Source organism: Daucus carota, chromosome 5, assembly GCF_001625215.2.
Source record: "Daucus carota subsp. sativus chromosome 5, DH1 v3.0, whole genome shotgun sequence".
NCBI lineage: Eukaryota > Viridiplantae > Streptophyta > Magnoliopsida > Apiales > Apiaceae > Daucus > Daucus carota.
The window spans coordinates 18,632,435-18,651,704 of record NC_030385.2 but is presented as its reverse complement, the minus strand read 5'-3'; the positions used below and the strand labels follow the sequence as shown (position 1 = coordinate 18,651,704).

The following is a 19,270-nucleotide window of genomic DNA, read 5'->3' as shown; positions in this document are numbered from 1 at the left end:
ACGGTCGGTACTTAGGCCGAAGTACGGGCCTATCTATATAACCAATTTGACGGACTTCATTATGAAGAATTTATCCAACTGTTAAATAAAATATTTATTTAACCATATTATTCTAACATAATTTTATTTTTACAATACAATTATGTAAATTTAAAATATATACGATAAAATAACAAATATATTAACCGTCCGTGCGTTGCACGGGTTATAAGCTAGTTAATTATAAACCTACAAAGTAGACATCTTATTATTTCTTTTTTTTTTTATTTGAAATAAGCTGTAATATATCATTTTCACTATAATTTATTAAGATTATATGAAAATTTTGGAATACGTCTAAAAATATTCACAAAACAAACGTAATATGAATGTAATTTAAAATCTAGCGGGAAAAGATTAAGGCTTTTCTAAAAATATACTCATTTTTTCAATTTTAATAAAAATGCTTTTGCTTTTTAATTAATTTGTAGAAACACTATTTTTGAACTTTTTTTATGAATATATGGTGAAACCTTGTACAATGCAAAATCGCAAATAAAATCAATATATAATCCAATTACAAATTTCTTTTAAAAAAATTATTTTAGGAATAGAAACAAAAAATTGTACTGCCTCCGTCCCTAAATATTTTTCTCATTTGTCTTTATCACGTTTGTCAATACACACTTTTGATCATTAATATTTTTGATTTTATATTAGTATTAAATATAAAACTTTCACCGTATTAAAGTAATCATAAATACGAATCCAACAAGATTACTCATGACTATATTTTATCTTATAGATTATATGTAAATTAGTAATTTGTCTCGTGTTATGAACAGTGCCGATATTTGAAACGGGAAAAGTAACGAGAACCGGTGGGAGTAACAACGTAATGACGTGGCAGGAAGCAAACAAAAAGAATAAACAAGGCCCAACCCGAAACCAAAGAAATTTAACCCCACGACGACGACCCCCTCCGTCAAAACCGGTAAGTCTCCCCATCCAACGGCTACTATTTCTCCATGAAATCTCTTACCGCCTGATTCTAATCCAACGTCTCTCATTCAATTCAACTCCCTCGATAATCGTTCTCAAAACTCGCTCCCACTATATAAATAACTCACACACACTTCTCTCTCATCTCTCTCATCTCTCTCCCTCTCTCTCTCTCTCTCTCTGCTACGGCCCTACACTAAAACTAAACTAACTCCTCTCTTGTTTCTGTTAACGTGCGCGCCCCCACACTAAACACACTCCGCTTATCCTGCGCACATCTCCGATGGAGGGGATTTCAAACTGAAAAAGATCGAATCTTTCATCGGATTCCGTGAAATGGAGACCCAGAAGAGCACGGCCAAGCTTACCAGAACGCAATCGTCGCTTCTCCGCTCATCTCCCACGATCCGATCCTCGATTCAAAGCTTATCCGATATAAACGAGATCACCAATGAAGATGATTACGACCTTGAAGACCAGAAGTTTCATAAACCGGGTTTTAGCCCGACCCGACCCGGTTTCACCCGGTTCGGACCGGTGACTGCTTTGGTGTTTCTTTCTGTTTACACGCTTTATGTTTATCACCAAGGAGATGATATAAACACGTCTGAGAATTTACTGTTGGTGTTGGTTTTTATTGCTGTGGTTGTTTTTATTGCTGGTAAAAACAAGGGGTTAATTCAATTAGGGTTTCTGATTTTCAGAAAGTTGAATCATGAGTGTTTGAGAAAATTAGGGTTTTTTAGGGATGATAATAAGCCGGTTCAGTGGTTTATTGGTGATTCTGAGAAGGGGTTTAAATCTGGGGTGGAATTTGAGGATGAGGGGGATGTTGTGAGGGAAGGGGTTGAGTTTTATAGTAATGGGGATTTTTATGAAGGGGAATTTTACAAGGGCAAGTGTAATGGGAGTGGTGTGTATAACTATTTTGTCAATGGGAGGTATGAGGGTGATTGGATTGATGGCAAATATGATGGTTATGGTATCGAGAGTTGGGCTCGTGGGAGTCGATACAAAGGACAGTATCGACATGGATCCAGACATGGGTATGGTGTTTATAGGTTCTATACAGGTGATAGTTATGCAGGGGAGTGGTTTAATGGACAGAGTCATGGAACTGGAGTGCAGACTTGTTCCGATGGGAGTTGTTATGTTGGTGAATTTAAGTATGGTTTGAAACATGGGCTTGGTTGTTACCATTTCAGGTGAGAATTTGTTGGTTCGGTTTTTTAAAAAAAATATAATAATTTGAATCTTGAGTTCTTTTTACTTAATTATTATGAATCTTGAGTTGTTTTGGTTAACTGTTTGTATTTAGATTGTGAGTTTAGTGGATGATATGGTAATTTGATTCTTAGGTATAAGAGTAAAGATGATTAGTGTAAGTTAAACTGATCGATATTAATAAAGGTGGAATCTTTCTTGTTTTCATAGTTGAATTAATGTCGATTCATTTGTTTGTTACTCGTCCCTCATCGAAGTTGTTGTATTTGATCAATTGTAAATTGTGGCTAGTTTTGGCTTCTTGTTTAGCGCCCGGCATTCAGTCAACAACATGACTTGCAATATAGCTTTTGTTTTGTGGATTATGGTTCTAATACTCCCTCCGTTTCAAATTACATGTCCACTTTCAAAAAATCACATAGTTTAAGAAAAGTGGATTTTGAGAAAAAAGAGGTACATCAAATCATTAATTGAACCTAATATGTGGTATATGGTTGATCTTGGAAATATAAATTTGAAATATGTGAAGGAGAGTTGATTTTGGAAATATAAATTTACATTGAAAGTTGAAGTGGACAAGTATTTTGAAACAAATATTTTTTTCTAAAGTGGACATGTATTTTGAAACGGAGGGAGTAGTAATTAATATGCATACCTCAGATCTTGTGTTCATTAAATGTCTTTTTTAGCTTCAGATCCGTACAGTTAACAGATATATCATTTTATACAACTTTTGCTGTACTTCTGTTTTTGTTATATTAATTATGTTTTGGATGGTTTTGAAGTTTAATTTCTAAAAAAGATGCATTGTTTTAATGGAAGTATTAATTTATTCATTTAATTTTGAAGAAATGGAGATAGATATGCTGGGGAGTATTTTGGAGATAAAATACATGGATTTGGTGTCTATCACTTTGCTAATTGCCACTGCTATGAAGGATCATGGCATGAAGGACGTAAGCAAGGTTTTGGAATGTATACTTTCCCAAATGGTGATTCAAGATGTGGCGAGTGGGACTCCGGCTCCCTGAAGACTTCGTTACCTCCATTAACTGATGCAACCCTCAGAGCAGTTCAGGTAAATTCTTCAACATACATTCAATTGGAACAAGTTTGGGTAATTAGTGTGTCGTGTTGGCCTCTTTTTTTTTTTTTTTTTCCATTTAAAGTTTGCTATAAGGAAACTGGGTTATAATACAGTGATGGTCCTTTTCGACATATTATTATAAATTGACAAGAAAGCTTCGTCATTAAGGTATTGACCTCTTCCATCTCTCTGTTTACTTTGCAGGCTGCTAGAAAAACAGCAGAGAGCGCAATCCGCTTGCGCCAAGTTGATGATCACATAAATCAGGCAGTTACAGCCGCAAACAAAGCTGCAACTGCTGCAAGAATCACTGCTGTTAAAGCAGTTCAAAAAAGAATCGATGGCAAATTTTGTGACACTGACCTGTAGGCCTGTAGGGTTTTATATGATGTGTAAATTTTACATAATTTACAAGTACTAAAAGAAGTTTAACGTCGCCCCGGTGAAGCATAAGCTGACCAGAGGTTGAGAAGAGTATGATTGAGGTCTGGTTGACCTTACTGTAATCTGTATATAAACTAATTTGTACATGAATGGAAGAGTTTTCTGAGTCTTTGGCACCACTTTTGTCGATCAACTTGTGTTAATGGTCAAATTTGAAAATCAAATAATACAGGAGTACTACCTGTCTTGCAATAACTCCTCCAAAATGTACGTTTTGCCAGCTTGGCTGTTGCAAATATGGGACTTGTCGTAGTACAAATCATTTTGGCATCAAAACTCAAATCAGGCATTGTATTGCTATGAACACAATGATACAAATCATTTAGTCTGACAAGTGAAGATTCGTTTACAAGTTATCAGAGCATTCGAAATGGGTGTCCATTTGCTCCCTTGGTCAACACAAAATGACTTGACCATCTACTCCCTCCGGCCTCCGTCGAGATTGAACACAGGGACCAAGAAAAAACGTAAAAAATAGTAAAGTTAGATGAAGTCCCTCCGTCGAGTCGAGATTGAACACAGAGACCAAGAAAAAACGTAAAAAATAGTAAAGTTAGATGAAAAGGGGGTAAAGTGGTGGAACTCATTTATTTTTAATAGTAATAGATTTGAGATAGTTGAGGAAAGTGGTGGGTGTAATAGTATATTTATTATTATATAATGAAGATAGTGAAAGAATGTACTGGGTGTAATAGTGTTTTATATTGTAAAAAGTTGCTATTTTGAGAATGTATAGAAATGATGAGACATCCTTAAAAGAAAACTGTATAGAATTGACTGGAAAGGAGGTAGTACATTCTAAATCATTTTGTATTGGATGAGTTCTGACATAAGTGGTCGAGGGTGCATATTTTATAGTTGGATCGTGCTCTATGAAGAACATATTTTAGCATGTGAACAGTGATAAGACTATTGTTCTGCTACATAATAATATAACATTAAAAATAATAAAATAACTGCAAAATAATTATTCAGCACTTTTTGTAAAGGGCAGAAAAACTGTTCTCACTTGAATCACTGCCTTTTGCAATGTAGTTTTATTATTTTACCATCAGTTGGCCCATTGAATTGGAAGGTTTTGGCCATTTTTTTCCGAAACCCATTTTTGTATGATGTGGCATAAAATAGAGGTCATTGAAGATAGAAAGAGGTCCTTAGCATTAGAGATGCTCTTAGTATCATTCCAAGTGAGAGCCATGCTTGATGGAGTAAAACAATTTTTAGTTTTCATATTTGTTTTGAGCTTATTGGTTACCATATATGTAGATGAGAATCCTTGTCCTCATGCTGTGATTGGAACTCTACTAACAGATCCATGCCCATACTCATGTCACAAACATCTTGACTTGGAGGATCTTTGCATGCCACACCCACACTGCTTAGCTACTTCTGCTTCTGCTTCTTATTAATAACGTATCGTCCGCCTAGTGCAGATCTCATATAAACATTTAGAGACATTGTGACAAAAGTTCACCTTGTTATATGAATCTAGTAAAGCTCCTTTGATATAACATTGATGCCAGAAGTTTCAGTAAACTAGTAAAAGAGTAATGTGCTTCTCTGATCACGTATTAAGATAATGTTTGAGTCTCATTATTCTTATTCAACCACATGCTGCACTAGTGGAGGTCTGGTGGGGTTTAAATGGTTAAAGATCTCTGTCTCTTTTAACTTTTTCTTGATCCACAATCTTTCTGTTTTCTCTAGTCTCATCTAACTGACTTTTGCTCTGTTTTTAAATCTGAAATCTGCCAAGGATTCTCTCATCCAAACCCTTTCTTGCAAAAATGTAACCACTCCCAGTCTCCCACATGGATTGTACAAAAGTACATCTAGACATCAGTCATTGTTTGGTTTTTATGCTCACAATTATTGCATGGTGTTAATCTAACTTTCTTGTTCACTAATCCTAGAGGAAGCATGAATTGCATCTCTAAGAAATTGCATCTCTAAGAGTAACTCAAATAGTTTAGGTACTGTTTGGGGTTGCTGTTGCAGACGGTAACAACAGTTTTTTTGCTGAAAAGCAGGTGAAAAATTGTTTGGTAACAGCAGTTTTTTTGCTGAAAAGCAGGTGAAAAATTGTTTGGTAAATCTAAAAGCAGCTTTTCAAAACAGCAGCTTTTAGCTAAAAAACTGCTTTTGCAAAAAGCAGATCCTTCCATACTTTTGGAAAAAGTTGTTTTCAGCTTTTGCAACTTTTGCAGGAAACTGTTAGAATTTCACTATCAAAACTCAACAAAAAAATTATTATTTTTATATTATAATTCAAAATAAGTAAATATTAAAAAAATTACCAAACAATTATCTGATTTTCACAACAGCACTTTTTTGCCAGTACTTTTTCTCACCGCACAGCAATTTTTAACAGCAGTCCCAAAAAACCTTTAGTTTTTTGGAGTCATAAACCAAAATGTAAAGAATGCGTGGAGAAAACCATCCCAACAATATTCCAGTGGATTTCTAAACGAGTAAGATCTTCTTCTTATTATAGTTAGCTAACATTTTTTCTCTCTTAATTCTTATTTCATAATATATATTACAAACAAATACTCTCTCTGTATTTTTTGTGATAATGATACTTTTATTGATAAAATATTATATAAGAAATAAATATGAAAATATTTTTAAAGATGAGAATGACTACTAATGTAGTATTAAATTACTAAAATTTAATAGTCTATATTAAATTTGAGACTACCGGAGTCAACCTCAACCGCTGTTCTCAAATCTCAATACTACCACTTTGTTACTCTCGCCGTCCCATGCATTTTATGGATACAAATTTAATGCTCTCTCCGTTTACTTAATTCTTACTAACATGAAGGACTTAGACTCGGCGAGCATTTTAATATTGTCATAAAATATAATTTGATAAATTATTTTAAATTTTTTTTTGAATAAAAATGTAATGTTTAAATTTTAATACAGAACAAGTAATGTTTTAAAAAAGAGTGACAAATCTGTATTTTATATAAATTTTAAAATACATATTAAGCAGTTGAAAAAAGAGTTAAGAAATAAGAGCGAAAGACTGACCAGGAATTTAACGTGCGTATACTTTAATTTTAACCAAGCAGGAGTAGTTTTTAATTGAGCCTATAAAATTTGTCACCCAAGTTATATAATTTATCAAACCAGTTGAAAGAGACATCTAGACATCGTTGTTTTCTCCACTCTCACCGTAGGTTACGGCCTCATTTCATTTAATCTTACTCTTTTTAGAAAAAAAATCATTTATTTTCGAAAAGGTACATTCATATGTTTTTTTCATTTTATTAAAATAAGTGACTCACTTATGAAAATAAGAAAGATCTATATTATATTTTGGTTTCAAAAAAAAAGAAAGATCTATATTATATTTTGTTCCAAAAGAAGTATTTATTTCCATCACATAAAGTCGATCGAACATGCCTATATATCATCTCTCATTTCTTTTAAACTTTGTTTTCGATAAATAAATAGATTTGGGTCAAAAACGTTCAAGAACTTTGTTGTTGATAATAACCACACTACTATTACAAGACTGATTAAAAACATTAACAAAATGTAGAAGAGTAACTGCTACCAGTATTAAAGGTTGTGGTACGAAGAGAACATCGAGAAAATCAAGGGTAAAAGATGCTTCGGAAGCATGTTCACTCAAGTTGAATAATTTTTGTGCCGTTACCAAATTTTTTCTCGAGATTCATTCATTAGAATAGTACAATATCCGTTATCCAAGTACAAGTAGTATAATATATACTGTGCGAATCAATATTTCGACAAGGCACCGATGATCACTCGTCAGTTGATCATTACCACCTCCACCTTGATTGTGTCTTATCAACTCATAATGCATCTCATGTACTCCCTCCGTCTAATTTATAAGTCTTTTTTGATTTTTCAAAAAACAAATTGATTAATTTTTATCAACTTTTAAAAAAATTTTATTTATTGTTTTAGAAAATAAAAAATTACATATTAAAATAGACTTGATTCATAGTTTGATGATAATTTTTTTTAATTATAAAATATCTATAAATTTTAATCAAATTGACTAGTCAAAAGTCAAATGAATAGCCGGAGGGAATATCTCATAATATAAAAGCTTTTTATTAATGTATCCGAAATTCATGAAGTTTATATATTCAATCATAAATTAGTATTTAATACTGAGCCTTCTTTTCCCACAAGGATCTGTGTGATTGCTGCAATAAAAATTGGTTTTCTTTTGAAAAAAAAGAGTTCTAGAAAAGAATAATACCCTTTTTCATCGTATTTGGATAGATTTAATATAAAATTTTATCAAAATTTAAAGAATATATATGTATCAAATAGTAGAAGATTTTTTCTTCAATGCACTAAATTTTGTTTGATTCATATAAATACAATAATAAAATTCGAATATATCTTCCTTTGAAAATAGTTTCTGCTTTCTGGGAGAGAAATTACAAAAATAAAATAAAATTCAATCATGTCTCTGTTATTGATGATAGTACCAAGCATCGAGACAAAGGAGTAAGTTACCTAACCAACAGTCTTTTTGACCAGTATAGAGTGGTACCACGAAAAATGATGCCAATTGGAACACTACTCATATTTCCAGTTTTAAAAATGCGGTAGAAGTCATCTTCATTAACTACTAAACCATCACCGAAATATGGTCTCGCTCGCAGCCAATTGAGAGTTTCTGGGTATTAGTATTTGAGCAACTAAATTTAAACGATTAACATAACTTTGTTAGTCGATTCTAAACATCACTTTATCCTGACCACTTGGTGAGTTCTTATCAACTAGCTTCTTAACCCGTTGCAGAGCACGGTTGCTTTAAATTATTTTTCTAATATATTTTGGATTTTTTTTTGACAATATCTTGGATCTCTTTGTTCATCTTTATCAAATTGAGATAATTTATATTATAAAAATAATTTAAATTTAATATTCATTTATATTTTAAGTCATATTATGTTGATGTATATGTGTACATATCTATCCTCACTATTATCATATTTATTAAAAAATATAAATACAAAATATATACATTATTTAAAATTTTATTATATAATTAAATTATCAGCCTTCTAAAATTATTGAAAAATTGATATAAAAAATGAGATTCTCGCCGAATCAGAGTCTTTGTCATATAATTATTTATTATATTTATAATCATTCATATATATATATATATATATATATGATTTTATTAAATCATAATAATGAAATATTTTAAAAATTGGCCGATTAGTCGATAATCAGACGGTTTTTTAACCGAATTTGGCAAAATTCAGTTAAATCGATGATTGATTGGTTTTTTTTTTTTTTTGTGTGTGTGCGTGTGTATGCACACACATGTCCTCACTATCATGATATTTATTAAAATATAAATATGAAAAACATACACCATTTAAAATTTTATTATATGATTAAATTACCACTCACCTAAAATTATTAAAAAATTGATGTAAGAAATGAGATTTCTACCGAATCAGAGTCTTTGTAATATATTTATATATTATATTTATAGAGTTAAATTCTATGGAGTACACAAAACATTAGAGTATTCGAGTACAAGTCTTAATTTTTTAGTTTTAACATAAATAATATATTTGATTATGCAAATTTATATAAAATCTATCATTTATAAGTTGTCTTGCACATAACTGTCTATCAATTGTTAATATTTTTCGACTTTAACAAGTATTAACATTATTGTTCTGCTTATTAGTTATATTGCAGAACAAACATAGAGTCCTGTAATTTATAAAAGCCATTATTCTACCTTTTGATTACAATGTTTATGTTGTAGAACATAATGTGCAGGTTATTAAATGTTTACGAATATTATTGAACAAAAAAAATTGAAATTTAGATGAATAGATTACATTTTATCCAACTTTGTACTCCAATACTCCAATATTTTGTGTACTCCATAGAACTTTACTATATATTTATAATTATTCTAACATATATATATATATATATATATATATATGTGTGTGTGTGTGTGTGTGTGTGTATGTGTGTATGTATGTGTGTGTATGTATATATATATATATATATATATATATATATATATAATTTTATTAAATCGTAATAATTAAATATCATTTATAGATGCATACAATTTTCTAGAAAATGGCGATTAACCGATTAATGTATAGTTGGACGGATTTTGATCCGATTTGGCAAAAAGTTGCTCTATTATATTAATTATTATAAAAAATGGCGATTAACTGATTAATGTATAGTTGGACGGATTTTGATCTGATTTGGTAAAAAGTTGCTCTATTAGATTAATCATTTGGATTAATCGCAGATTTTATGATTTATGCTTATTACAAAACTGGATATTTATTTAGTATTAAATCATAATTATAAATATAATATACGTATATGTATTGCAGTTTTAATTTAAAAGCAATTAATGTATATTAATTATTACACATTAATAGTTAATAAATACGTTAGTATTAAAAGTCATTAAGTTAATAATAACCTTTATATATATATATATATATATATATATATATATATATATATATATATATATATATATATATATATATGTCTAATGAGCAAAGGGCATATTTGTCATTTCGAATTAAATTACTCAAAGTTGTTGCATTAGATAGATAATAGATGTCATAGAAATTGTTTTTTTCCTTTTTTTCTTTTGCTAATTATATCATAAAAATTGTTATATACATCTAAATGACATTGACGTTATTGTGGATATATACAACTTAAAAAGTCAAAGAACTTCATTCTTATGCACAAGCTATGGAAGTTTCAAGGTGGACAGAGATTATGTCAAAAGAGATGAAAGTTTTAGAATCAAAACTTACCTGGACACTTATGTCTTTACCTCCCATGTAAGAAAGTTGTTGGCTATACATGATGTGTACAAGGTCAAATATAATTCTGATGGCTATTGGATAATTCAAAGCTAGGCTTGTGACAAAGGAGAACACTCAAAGAATAGGCGAAGACTATCATGATACCATTGCACCTGTGGCAAAAATGTCTACAGTAATATACCCCACGGGGTGTCCCAGATGGTTGGACAGTGGTGCTTAAGACTTGCTCCCTTGAGGTCACGAGTTCGATTCACTAGGCACTCTGGAAGTAAGTGGGCTACCATGCTCGGGGGTATGAGTGTGCTAGTAGCCTAACCGGATTAATCGAGGTGCGCGCAAGCTGACCCGGACACCGGTTTAACAAAAAAAAGTCTACTGTATGAGTTGTTTTAGCCCTTACTGCCTCTAAATCTTGTGATGTGCATCAGCTAGATATAAATAATGTCTTTTTGCATGTAGACTTACATGAAGAAGTATATATGAAATTACCACCAATGGCATTGTTGTTTGCAAACTTAATAAGAGCATTTATGGTCTACCACAGGCAGAGAGTGGTTTGACAAACTTGGTGCCACATTGCTTGATATTGGTTTTACTCAAGCCAATTATTCTATGCTTGTTCTTCACACTTCCAATTCTTTTGTCATTGTGTTGGTATATGTTGATGACATCTTGATGACCGTCACGAATTCTAATTTTATCTCCCATGTTAAAGCTATTTTTGACAAAACTTTTACTATTAAAGATTTGGGACTTGTCCAATACTATCTTGGTCTGGAAATTTCTAGGACATCTGAAGGCATTTATTTGCATCAACATAAGTTCATTCATGATATGTTGGTTGAAGCTGGTCTGGATTATAATTAACTTCTTTCCGTAGATACAACTATTAAGTTGTCTTTGAATGAAGGTTCTCCCTTGGATGATCCCTCTTTATACAGAAGGTTCATTGGCAAGCTTTTGTATTTGACTGTTTCTCGACCTGACAGTGGTTACATTGTCAATCACCTCATTTAGTTTATTCAAGATCCAAACGCTCCTCATCTTATTGTAGTAAAGAGAGTTTTAAGATACTTAAAAGAAACTCCTTATTGGGACTTATTTTTCCCAATTTTATCCTCATTACACTTACATGCTTATTGTGATAGTGTTTGGGTTCCTTGTTTTGACATTGGTAGGAGTATTAGTGATTTTTGTTTTGCTTCTTGGCTCTTCCTTGGTTAGTTGGCAGTCTAAGAAGCAACAGATTGTTTCAATTGTCAGGGTTATACTGAAATATTCGTTTGAAGTATATTACAATTATTTGAGAATCTTGAATGCATATTTTCAAATGGTCTGTATATTATATATTGTAGACAATCCAGTATCAAATGGGATAGCAGAAGATTAGATTGTCAAATTTTTTGTATAATATAATAAAGGTTCACAGTCTAAATGGTGTTAGACAAACCATTGGAACGACTGAAGTATTATTTGGAAATAGTTTATCTTGACTATTGAATAATACTTATATACTTTGTGTATATTCTTTTTTTTTTTTTTTTTTTGACTGAAATTCACTTGCTCGTATTGAGAATACACCATACTCCGAGGAGTTTCTTTCATTCAAAAAGCTTATTATCTAACCGAAAGACATGAAAATGTCTCCGGAAGTTTAGACAATAACACTTAATGTCCGAAAAGTGAAACGTCCCATCTTGTAAGATCATGCTACCTGAAACAAGAACAATCCATTAATAACAAGAAAAATAATTATAAATTAATTATTAAAAAAGTATGATTCGTCAAAAGAAGGTAGTTGGATGAAATAATAAATATAAAATAAACTGGCAAAATAGATGATAAATATAAAAAGCAAAAATATATCTAACCAAAGGGAGACCCTTTGGCTAGATATATAACAAGCTAAATAATTGCTAAGAATATAATTAATAAGTACTAAAAAATAAATATTAAAATAAAACTTTGATATTCAAAATAATATTTAAAATTTTAGATAACAAGTTAATTATAATAAATATAATAAATAAGCCAACAAAATGGCACCAAATTACCCCTGCTAGGCCAAGAATATATGCCATCAATCATGGCCACCCATAAATGGTACATAGATTTAAATGCAATCATTTACAAGATTCAAAATTCAAATAGTACGAATAAATTTAAATGCATTCATTTACAAAATTCAAAATTCGAATCTTTTAATAAATCTTCTAATGACTACATAAAAGTTCAAATTAAAGTATGAAGAGAAAATTCAAATTTCAAAACCAAATAAATTAAAGAGTCAACTTGCCATTCACAAAACTAAAATTAAGATCTACATTTATTAATATTAAAATCAAATAAATTCCAAATTTTCATGTCTAAACTAAAATCATGCAACAAACTAAGTCAATCAGAATAATCTAATATCAAATATCAAAACACGCGCTAATTAAGTCGCCATTACACCACCTCCACCCTCACCGTGCAAGAACCAGAATAACGCAAACAATCATCATGGACACTAGCGAAAACTAATAATCGAAAATGAGAATCCAGAACTCAAATATGCAACTAATCATATAATATAAAAATGATTACATACCCAATCTCCTCCAAGTCAGGCAAAATAGATTAAGGAATGACAAAATAGGATACAAAACACATACACTAATAGATTCAAGCACATCACCCCATTATACTTAATCATGAAATTATGAGCCACGCTATAACAATATATACTGTGAATCCATAAATAATCACATAACCATAATCATAAAATTTTATGTACCGGAAAGATCGCACCTTGTCGAAAAGACTAAAAGTTTCATGAAACTCGACAATCTGTTCTTGATTCGTTATTTGTGCACCATACGGAGATTAATCAGACACAAGCACAAGGATTATCAACAACCACCTGATCATCCTCATCACCACTCCGAAGCATAAAATATCCGGCCGCGATTCCGACGACACTCGCGATGAAAACGCCGCCATTAGACGACATGATCGCAAGCATCAGCATGTAGCCTATAGCTGAGTTAAGTCCGAAAACTACGGCACCAGCTATATACTTTGTGTATATTGAATGAGATCAAAATAGTAGAATAATTGTTTCTTTTATTCTGACAATAAAGAACTAAGATTCTATGATGTTATTAATGCTTAAGTTCTTAATCCGGATGTAGTGATTGACACTTGTTTTAATGCACATGCCTTGACTCATAAGTTAAGTAATTTATTTTAAATTACGAATTTATGTATTGGGCAATGACATTATATACAGAGTGGGATATTGACTATAAAAGAAAACCATGTCCGAAAAATATATTCGGGTGATGATGTTCTCTTGAAAGCTCATAAAGATAATTATGCTTTAGTCCTGCAAGCAGATTTGTTGTTGCATAATTATAAGGTTGAGTGGATGATCAAAGATAAAAGATATTGATTAAATTAATTGTCAGAAATTAATTCAATTAATGGACATGCGATATCTTAAACATGGGGAATTTATAAGCAATTAATATGGGAGCCGAATTAAATAATTAATTTACGGAATTAGGAAAGGTAGTGCAAATATTAATTCTTTAGTGGATTGAATTAATATTTAATGACATTGGGCCTGGCCTGGAATGTCATTAGAAGGCCTGACCTAATGGTCCATGATCCCTACTGTAGCCTATATATATTCTCGTTCTCCTAAAGCTGAAAGACACACCAAAACGAATTCTTCCTAGGATTTGAGAGAGGCAGTCGTTTTTCTCAAGGAGCCAGCTAGGGTTTTGGGTTTTCGGAGCTTTAAAGAGAGGCACACCTTGGGAGATCGAATGCCACACTTCGTCCAAGGAGGATCAGGGAATACAGTAGAAGACGTGGACTTGAATCGCTTGCGCCGTAGCAATTAAGGTTAATATCCTGTTCGAACTTTTAATTAGTATCATAAAACGCAGGGTCAAGGTCCGATTGTTCCTACATCAAAGTCTACTGTAGAGGCTGAATTGCATGTTATCGCTGATACTTCTTGTGATTCGTCTTGGATGCATCTTCTTATATCCGAACTACATGTGCCTCAATCTTTGCCTACTATTGTTTACAGTGATAGTCAAGCTACTTTAGACATTGCAGCTAATCCTGTCTTTCATCCCAAGACTAAACACTTTGCTCTTGATTGTCATTTTGTTAGGGAGCACGTTCAGCTATAGTTAATTCATCCAACTTATGTTCCAAGTTCTCAGCAATTAACATATATTTTGACCAAAAGCTTGTGCAGAAGCAGTCAGTGAAATAATTTGTCCGAATTGAATGTGATTCTCCCATGTCAATATGAGGGAGGGCTATTGTGGATACATACAACTTAAAAAGTCAATTTAGTTCAAGTCAAAATTTTAGTTTCTGAGTATATAAAATCAAGTCCTATAACAAACATTTCATTCCTGTTATATTCTAAACATTTTCTTTCCCTCTCTAAAGTTCACTTTCTTTCACTACTTCATCATGTAGCTACACAGTTTCATTAATGGAGTTACTGATTTGTGCTTAGTTTTGCTGTATTCACTGCTGTTTTTAACAACTGTCTGTTTCGATTTATTACATAAACTTTATAGACGTCATGTCTGGCAGCAAGTAATTCGATAATCAAGCGTAACCACAACATTAACTGAAGAAATTTATTTTCTTTTATACTCTCTAACAGTAACTAGGTTTATATATTAGTTTAATCGAGAAAAAAAAACTATGTTCGTGATAAGAAAGGCTAGGTATTATGTCTAATATGAAAAGTTCTATTTTCTTATTAATAAACTCATCACTAGTTTGGTGCGAAGGATTTATACACTTTGTTGCAACTTGAAATTACTTATTAGTAAGACAGTAAGTGATTGTCGTCCTAATTATCTTTAATTAACAGAGATTTCTTAACATGAATATAAAGAGATCACATCACTTCTATGTACTTGATTAGTGTTTTTTGAAATTTTCACTATTAGTTTTAGTTGCAGATAGATTATTATAACCATCGGCGGATATGTTTGTCATATTACATAGTAGGAGCTTGACTATTGGTTTTAGTTGCAGATAGATTATTATAACCATCGGCGGATATGTTTGTCATATTACATAGTAGGAGCTTGCCGGAAAAACATTCAAAGTAAAAAGGTAATATATACTCACTCAGTCTCAACAGATTGTTTCCGTTCATGATTTGAACACATTTTGAGAATTTTATAATGTGTAGTTTCATAACATTTTCTTAATTTATTTATTTTTGAATAAAAATTTAAACGTCAAACTTTAAAAATAAATATTTTGAGACTATATTTTATAAGAACCTCAAAATGCCTACGAAAAAGTAAAATAATGAATTTGTTGGGACGGAGAGTGTATATGTTAGCTTATTAAGTCGAGAAATGGTACCAATAACATAGTGGGATTTTCTCATAAATATCCAAGTCTAATTTTTCTTTTTCTTTTTCATTTTTGCAAAAAACCTACATCTTTTCAAATATTATGCAAAAATTATAAAATTTTTGAAGATATTTGCAAATATACTGTATGCAAATAGTTGCAACCATATTTTCAACCAAATGCCACCATAGTTGTGACCCCTGCAAAGCCAATTAACTGAATGGCATATGATTGCATCTAGTTGCGGATCGTTTTTTTATTGATATTTTCTAAAAAATTAGTACTTTTACAAATATTTTCAAAAAGTAAAATCGCAAAAAAAAAAACTTGAAAAAAGTGGTATTTTTGACAAATTTCCTAATATAATTTAAATTCATAAGTTAGCGATTTTTTTTTTGAATAGGTTTTATACTTTTTATGTTTTCCAATAATAAAAACTCATATCATGAATGAATAATCTATTATTATTATTATTATTATTAAAATTTGAATTACTTATAATAAAAATTATTTAAACAATACTAACTAAAAATTTACGTTTCTAATTAGACAATTTACAATTCTAATGAATGCATCTCATACCCACCTCCTCACTTATTATCAAAAATCTATATTTTGGAGGTTTAATTTATGGGTTTGAAATTTTGTATTTTGTTCTTTCTAACCAAACACCTGATTTTGGAATGGACAAACACATATTTAATTTCAGATATTCATGATCCAAATAATCTCTTAAAGTGTTTATTTTAACAATAACAAGGAAAAAGTAAGAATAAAGAGGGTTAATAACTAAATGGATCATTTAATTTGTTTGAACATATCAAGTTGTTAACAAATATTTGGTTTTATTTTCATCAGTTTTTTTTTTTTTGACAGAAAGTCAAGATTTTAATAAGCAATCAAATCCGACACAATACAATTTTGAATAGAACTAGGTATGTTAGTCCTATCAAAAGTACGACCAGACAGAAAATATGATTCCCTAGCAAGCTGGTGGGCAACCATATTAGCAGATCGTTTAACGAAAAACAAATCGATTTTGTTTAGTCTTTGAAGAATCCTCCTGCACTCCTCAATGATCCTTCCAAAATAAGATCTCATGGGCACATTGCTTCTGACTGCTTGAACCACTGTCAAACAATCTGATTCAACAGTGGAATCATGCCAGCCTCGTCCGTCCATCCAGCTCAGAGCTTCCTTGAATGCCATGGCTTCTGCCTCGACTGGGGATCGCAGACCTAGTTATTAAAATACCTGAGCGTAAATTATGAACTTCCCGTCGTTAGGATGAGAGATAGGAGTAGTCAGTGGTTCTTTGGCAAGGGAGAAGGGAGGATTTTGAAATCTGCAGTCATGTTTCTTTTCTTCTTTAAGTTAGTTCTCTGCTGTGTTTTTTTAGTTTCTGGGTTGACGTGGATTCTCCTCGAGTTGGGCTGGTTTGTTGTAAAGCCAACTCGCGTATTTTTATAAATGCTATTTCTATGGATTATCAAAAAAGAAAAAAAAAATAAATCAAATATCCTCATCTGCTAATTTGGACCGGATACAAAGTAAAATAAATAAATTATTGAAATTTCTCTGAATAAAAATATATTTATCATCCTGACCGCTTCAATTTTTCTAATGTTTAACTAAACATACTAATCTTTCTCTTTGAATTGAATTCAAACTTTATTTTTTAAGTTTCTCTAATCTAATCATCATTTTTTTTAATTAATTTATCATATCGTTGTTTTGTATGCAAATTCATTTAAATTTATTTTATATAATTTAACAAAAAATATTTATTTTGATTTAATTTCATAAAATATAGTAAAATATAATTTAATTTGAAGAATTAATTTAAACTAAATATATTAGGGACCAAAAAATTATTAATATCACCTGATAGAAGTAAGTGATCTTAATGATAATTATTTTATATAGTATAAAAAAACTGTATTTTCTAATCGAACAAAAATGTCATCATGAGTACTGCTGCTCACAGTGTTCTAATATCGGTCAAGGCGGGGTGAAAATCTAAAATAACCAAATTTTAAATCAACTTGTCCGAAATAACCACAGAAGAAATGGGTGGTTAAATTAACCAGAGGACCACGCATACGCAGAATGCGTGTCTCACTCCAGTTATGCATACGCTACTTGCGTGTTCTGTGCTGAACATATTTTACACCCATGCTAATAATATGTGGCCTGTAAATATTTGTAAAGTATTAGGGTTTAGGTTCTAGAACCGGTATACTTTTTATTTAATTCTAACAAATTTCATTATTTTTAAATTTTATGTATATCAAACTTCACTTTCTACTCGCATTCTTTGAATGCGCATCTTAAACCATTCATTATTCTCATACTTATCTTTCCAAATCCTAAAAACACCAATATTATATACTCGACGAGGACCACGCAAGTGTCGAATGCGTGTACCTTCTAATCTTCTATATATCATAGTCCATACTTGCCTTTTCTATTGGACAATGGACATGGACATATGTGTATGAGCGGGGAGCACATTAAGAGGAGGATGATGTGTCCTAAATAAAAATTGTGTATGTATAAAGAAAAAGATTATAGCATGGTTTTAGGATAGTCAAGAGGACACACATGATGAACATGCGAGTGGCAATAGGTAGAATGGACACAATAACCGACATGTGATATATTGGACAACTTGCTAGTAAATTAGTGATATTCTGGGCATTTTTTCTCAAGGCGGTCTAGGCACTAGGCGCTAGCGATACGTCCCGAGTCGAGGATAGACGAAAAGTTAGGCAGTTTTTGAGAAAATTGGTTACAATTGGCAAAAAACGGTATGAACGGTCAAAATTGAGATTAATCATTTAGAAATTAGGCGGTTAAAATCGGATTAATCAGTTAAAAACTAAAAAAAGTTCAAATTAAAGGTAAAATTATAAAACAAATAATTTTTTGATAAAAAATGAAGCTAATATATGAAATAGGGATATTTATCAATCGTATTTGATACTAAAATGAGGGTATTGTTATTTTTACTTATATAAAACATAATTTTAATATTAAAATTATATAATATTTAAAAATAATATTTAAATACATCCAAATAATGTTCTGCCTAATCTTTCGATTAATCCTGATTTGTCGATTTGTCTCTCGAAGGGACCCAGCCGTCCTGGCTGCCAGTGAGTTCTAGGACACTGACCGCTCAACGGGTGTCGTTTCAAGAGGTCAATTGGATCACGATTTTATATCAACTTTAGGCTGGTTTGACAAGAGGGTACTTGTATTAAATTGAGATTGAGAATCAGGAATATAAATGGAGGTCATGAGA

At 31.2% G+C, this 19,270-nt stretch overlaps 1 protein-coding gene across 1 annotated transcript; it reads left to right on the top strand.

The window, feature by feature from the left end:
• The first annotated feature begins 1,107 nt into the window (after positions 1-1,107).
• LOC108221898 (uncharacterized) lies at positions 1,108-3,855 on the top strand. The gene is made up of 3 exons (XM_017395756.2): positions 1,108-2,186; positions 3,055-3,283; positions 3,497-3,855. The coding sequence occupies exons 1-3, from the start codon at positions 1,318-1,320 to the stop codon at positions 3,659-3,661; spliced, it is 1,263 nt and encodes a 420-aa protein (XP_017251245.1). The 5' UTR covers positions 1,108-1,317; the 3' UTR covers positions 3,662-3,855.
• The last annotated feature ends 15,415 nt before the right edge of the window (positions 3,856-19,270 follow it).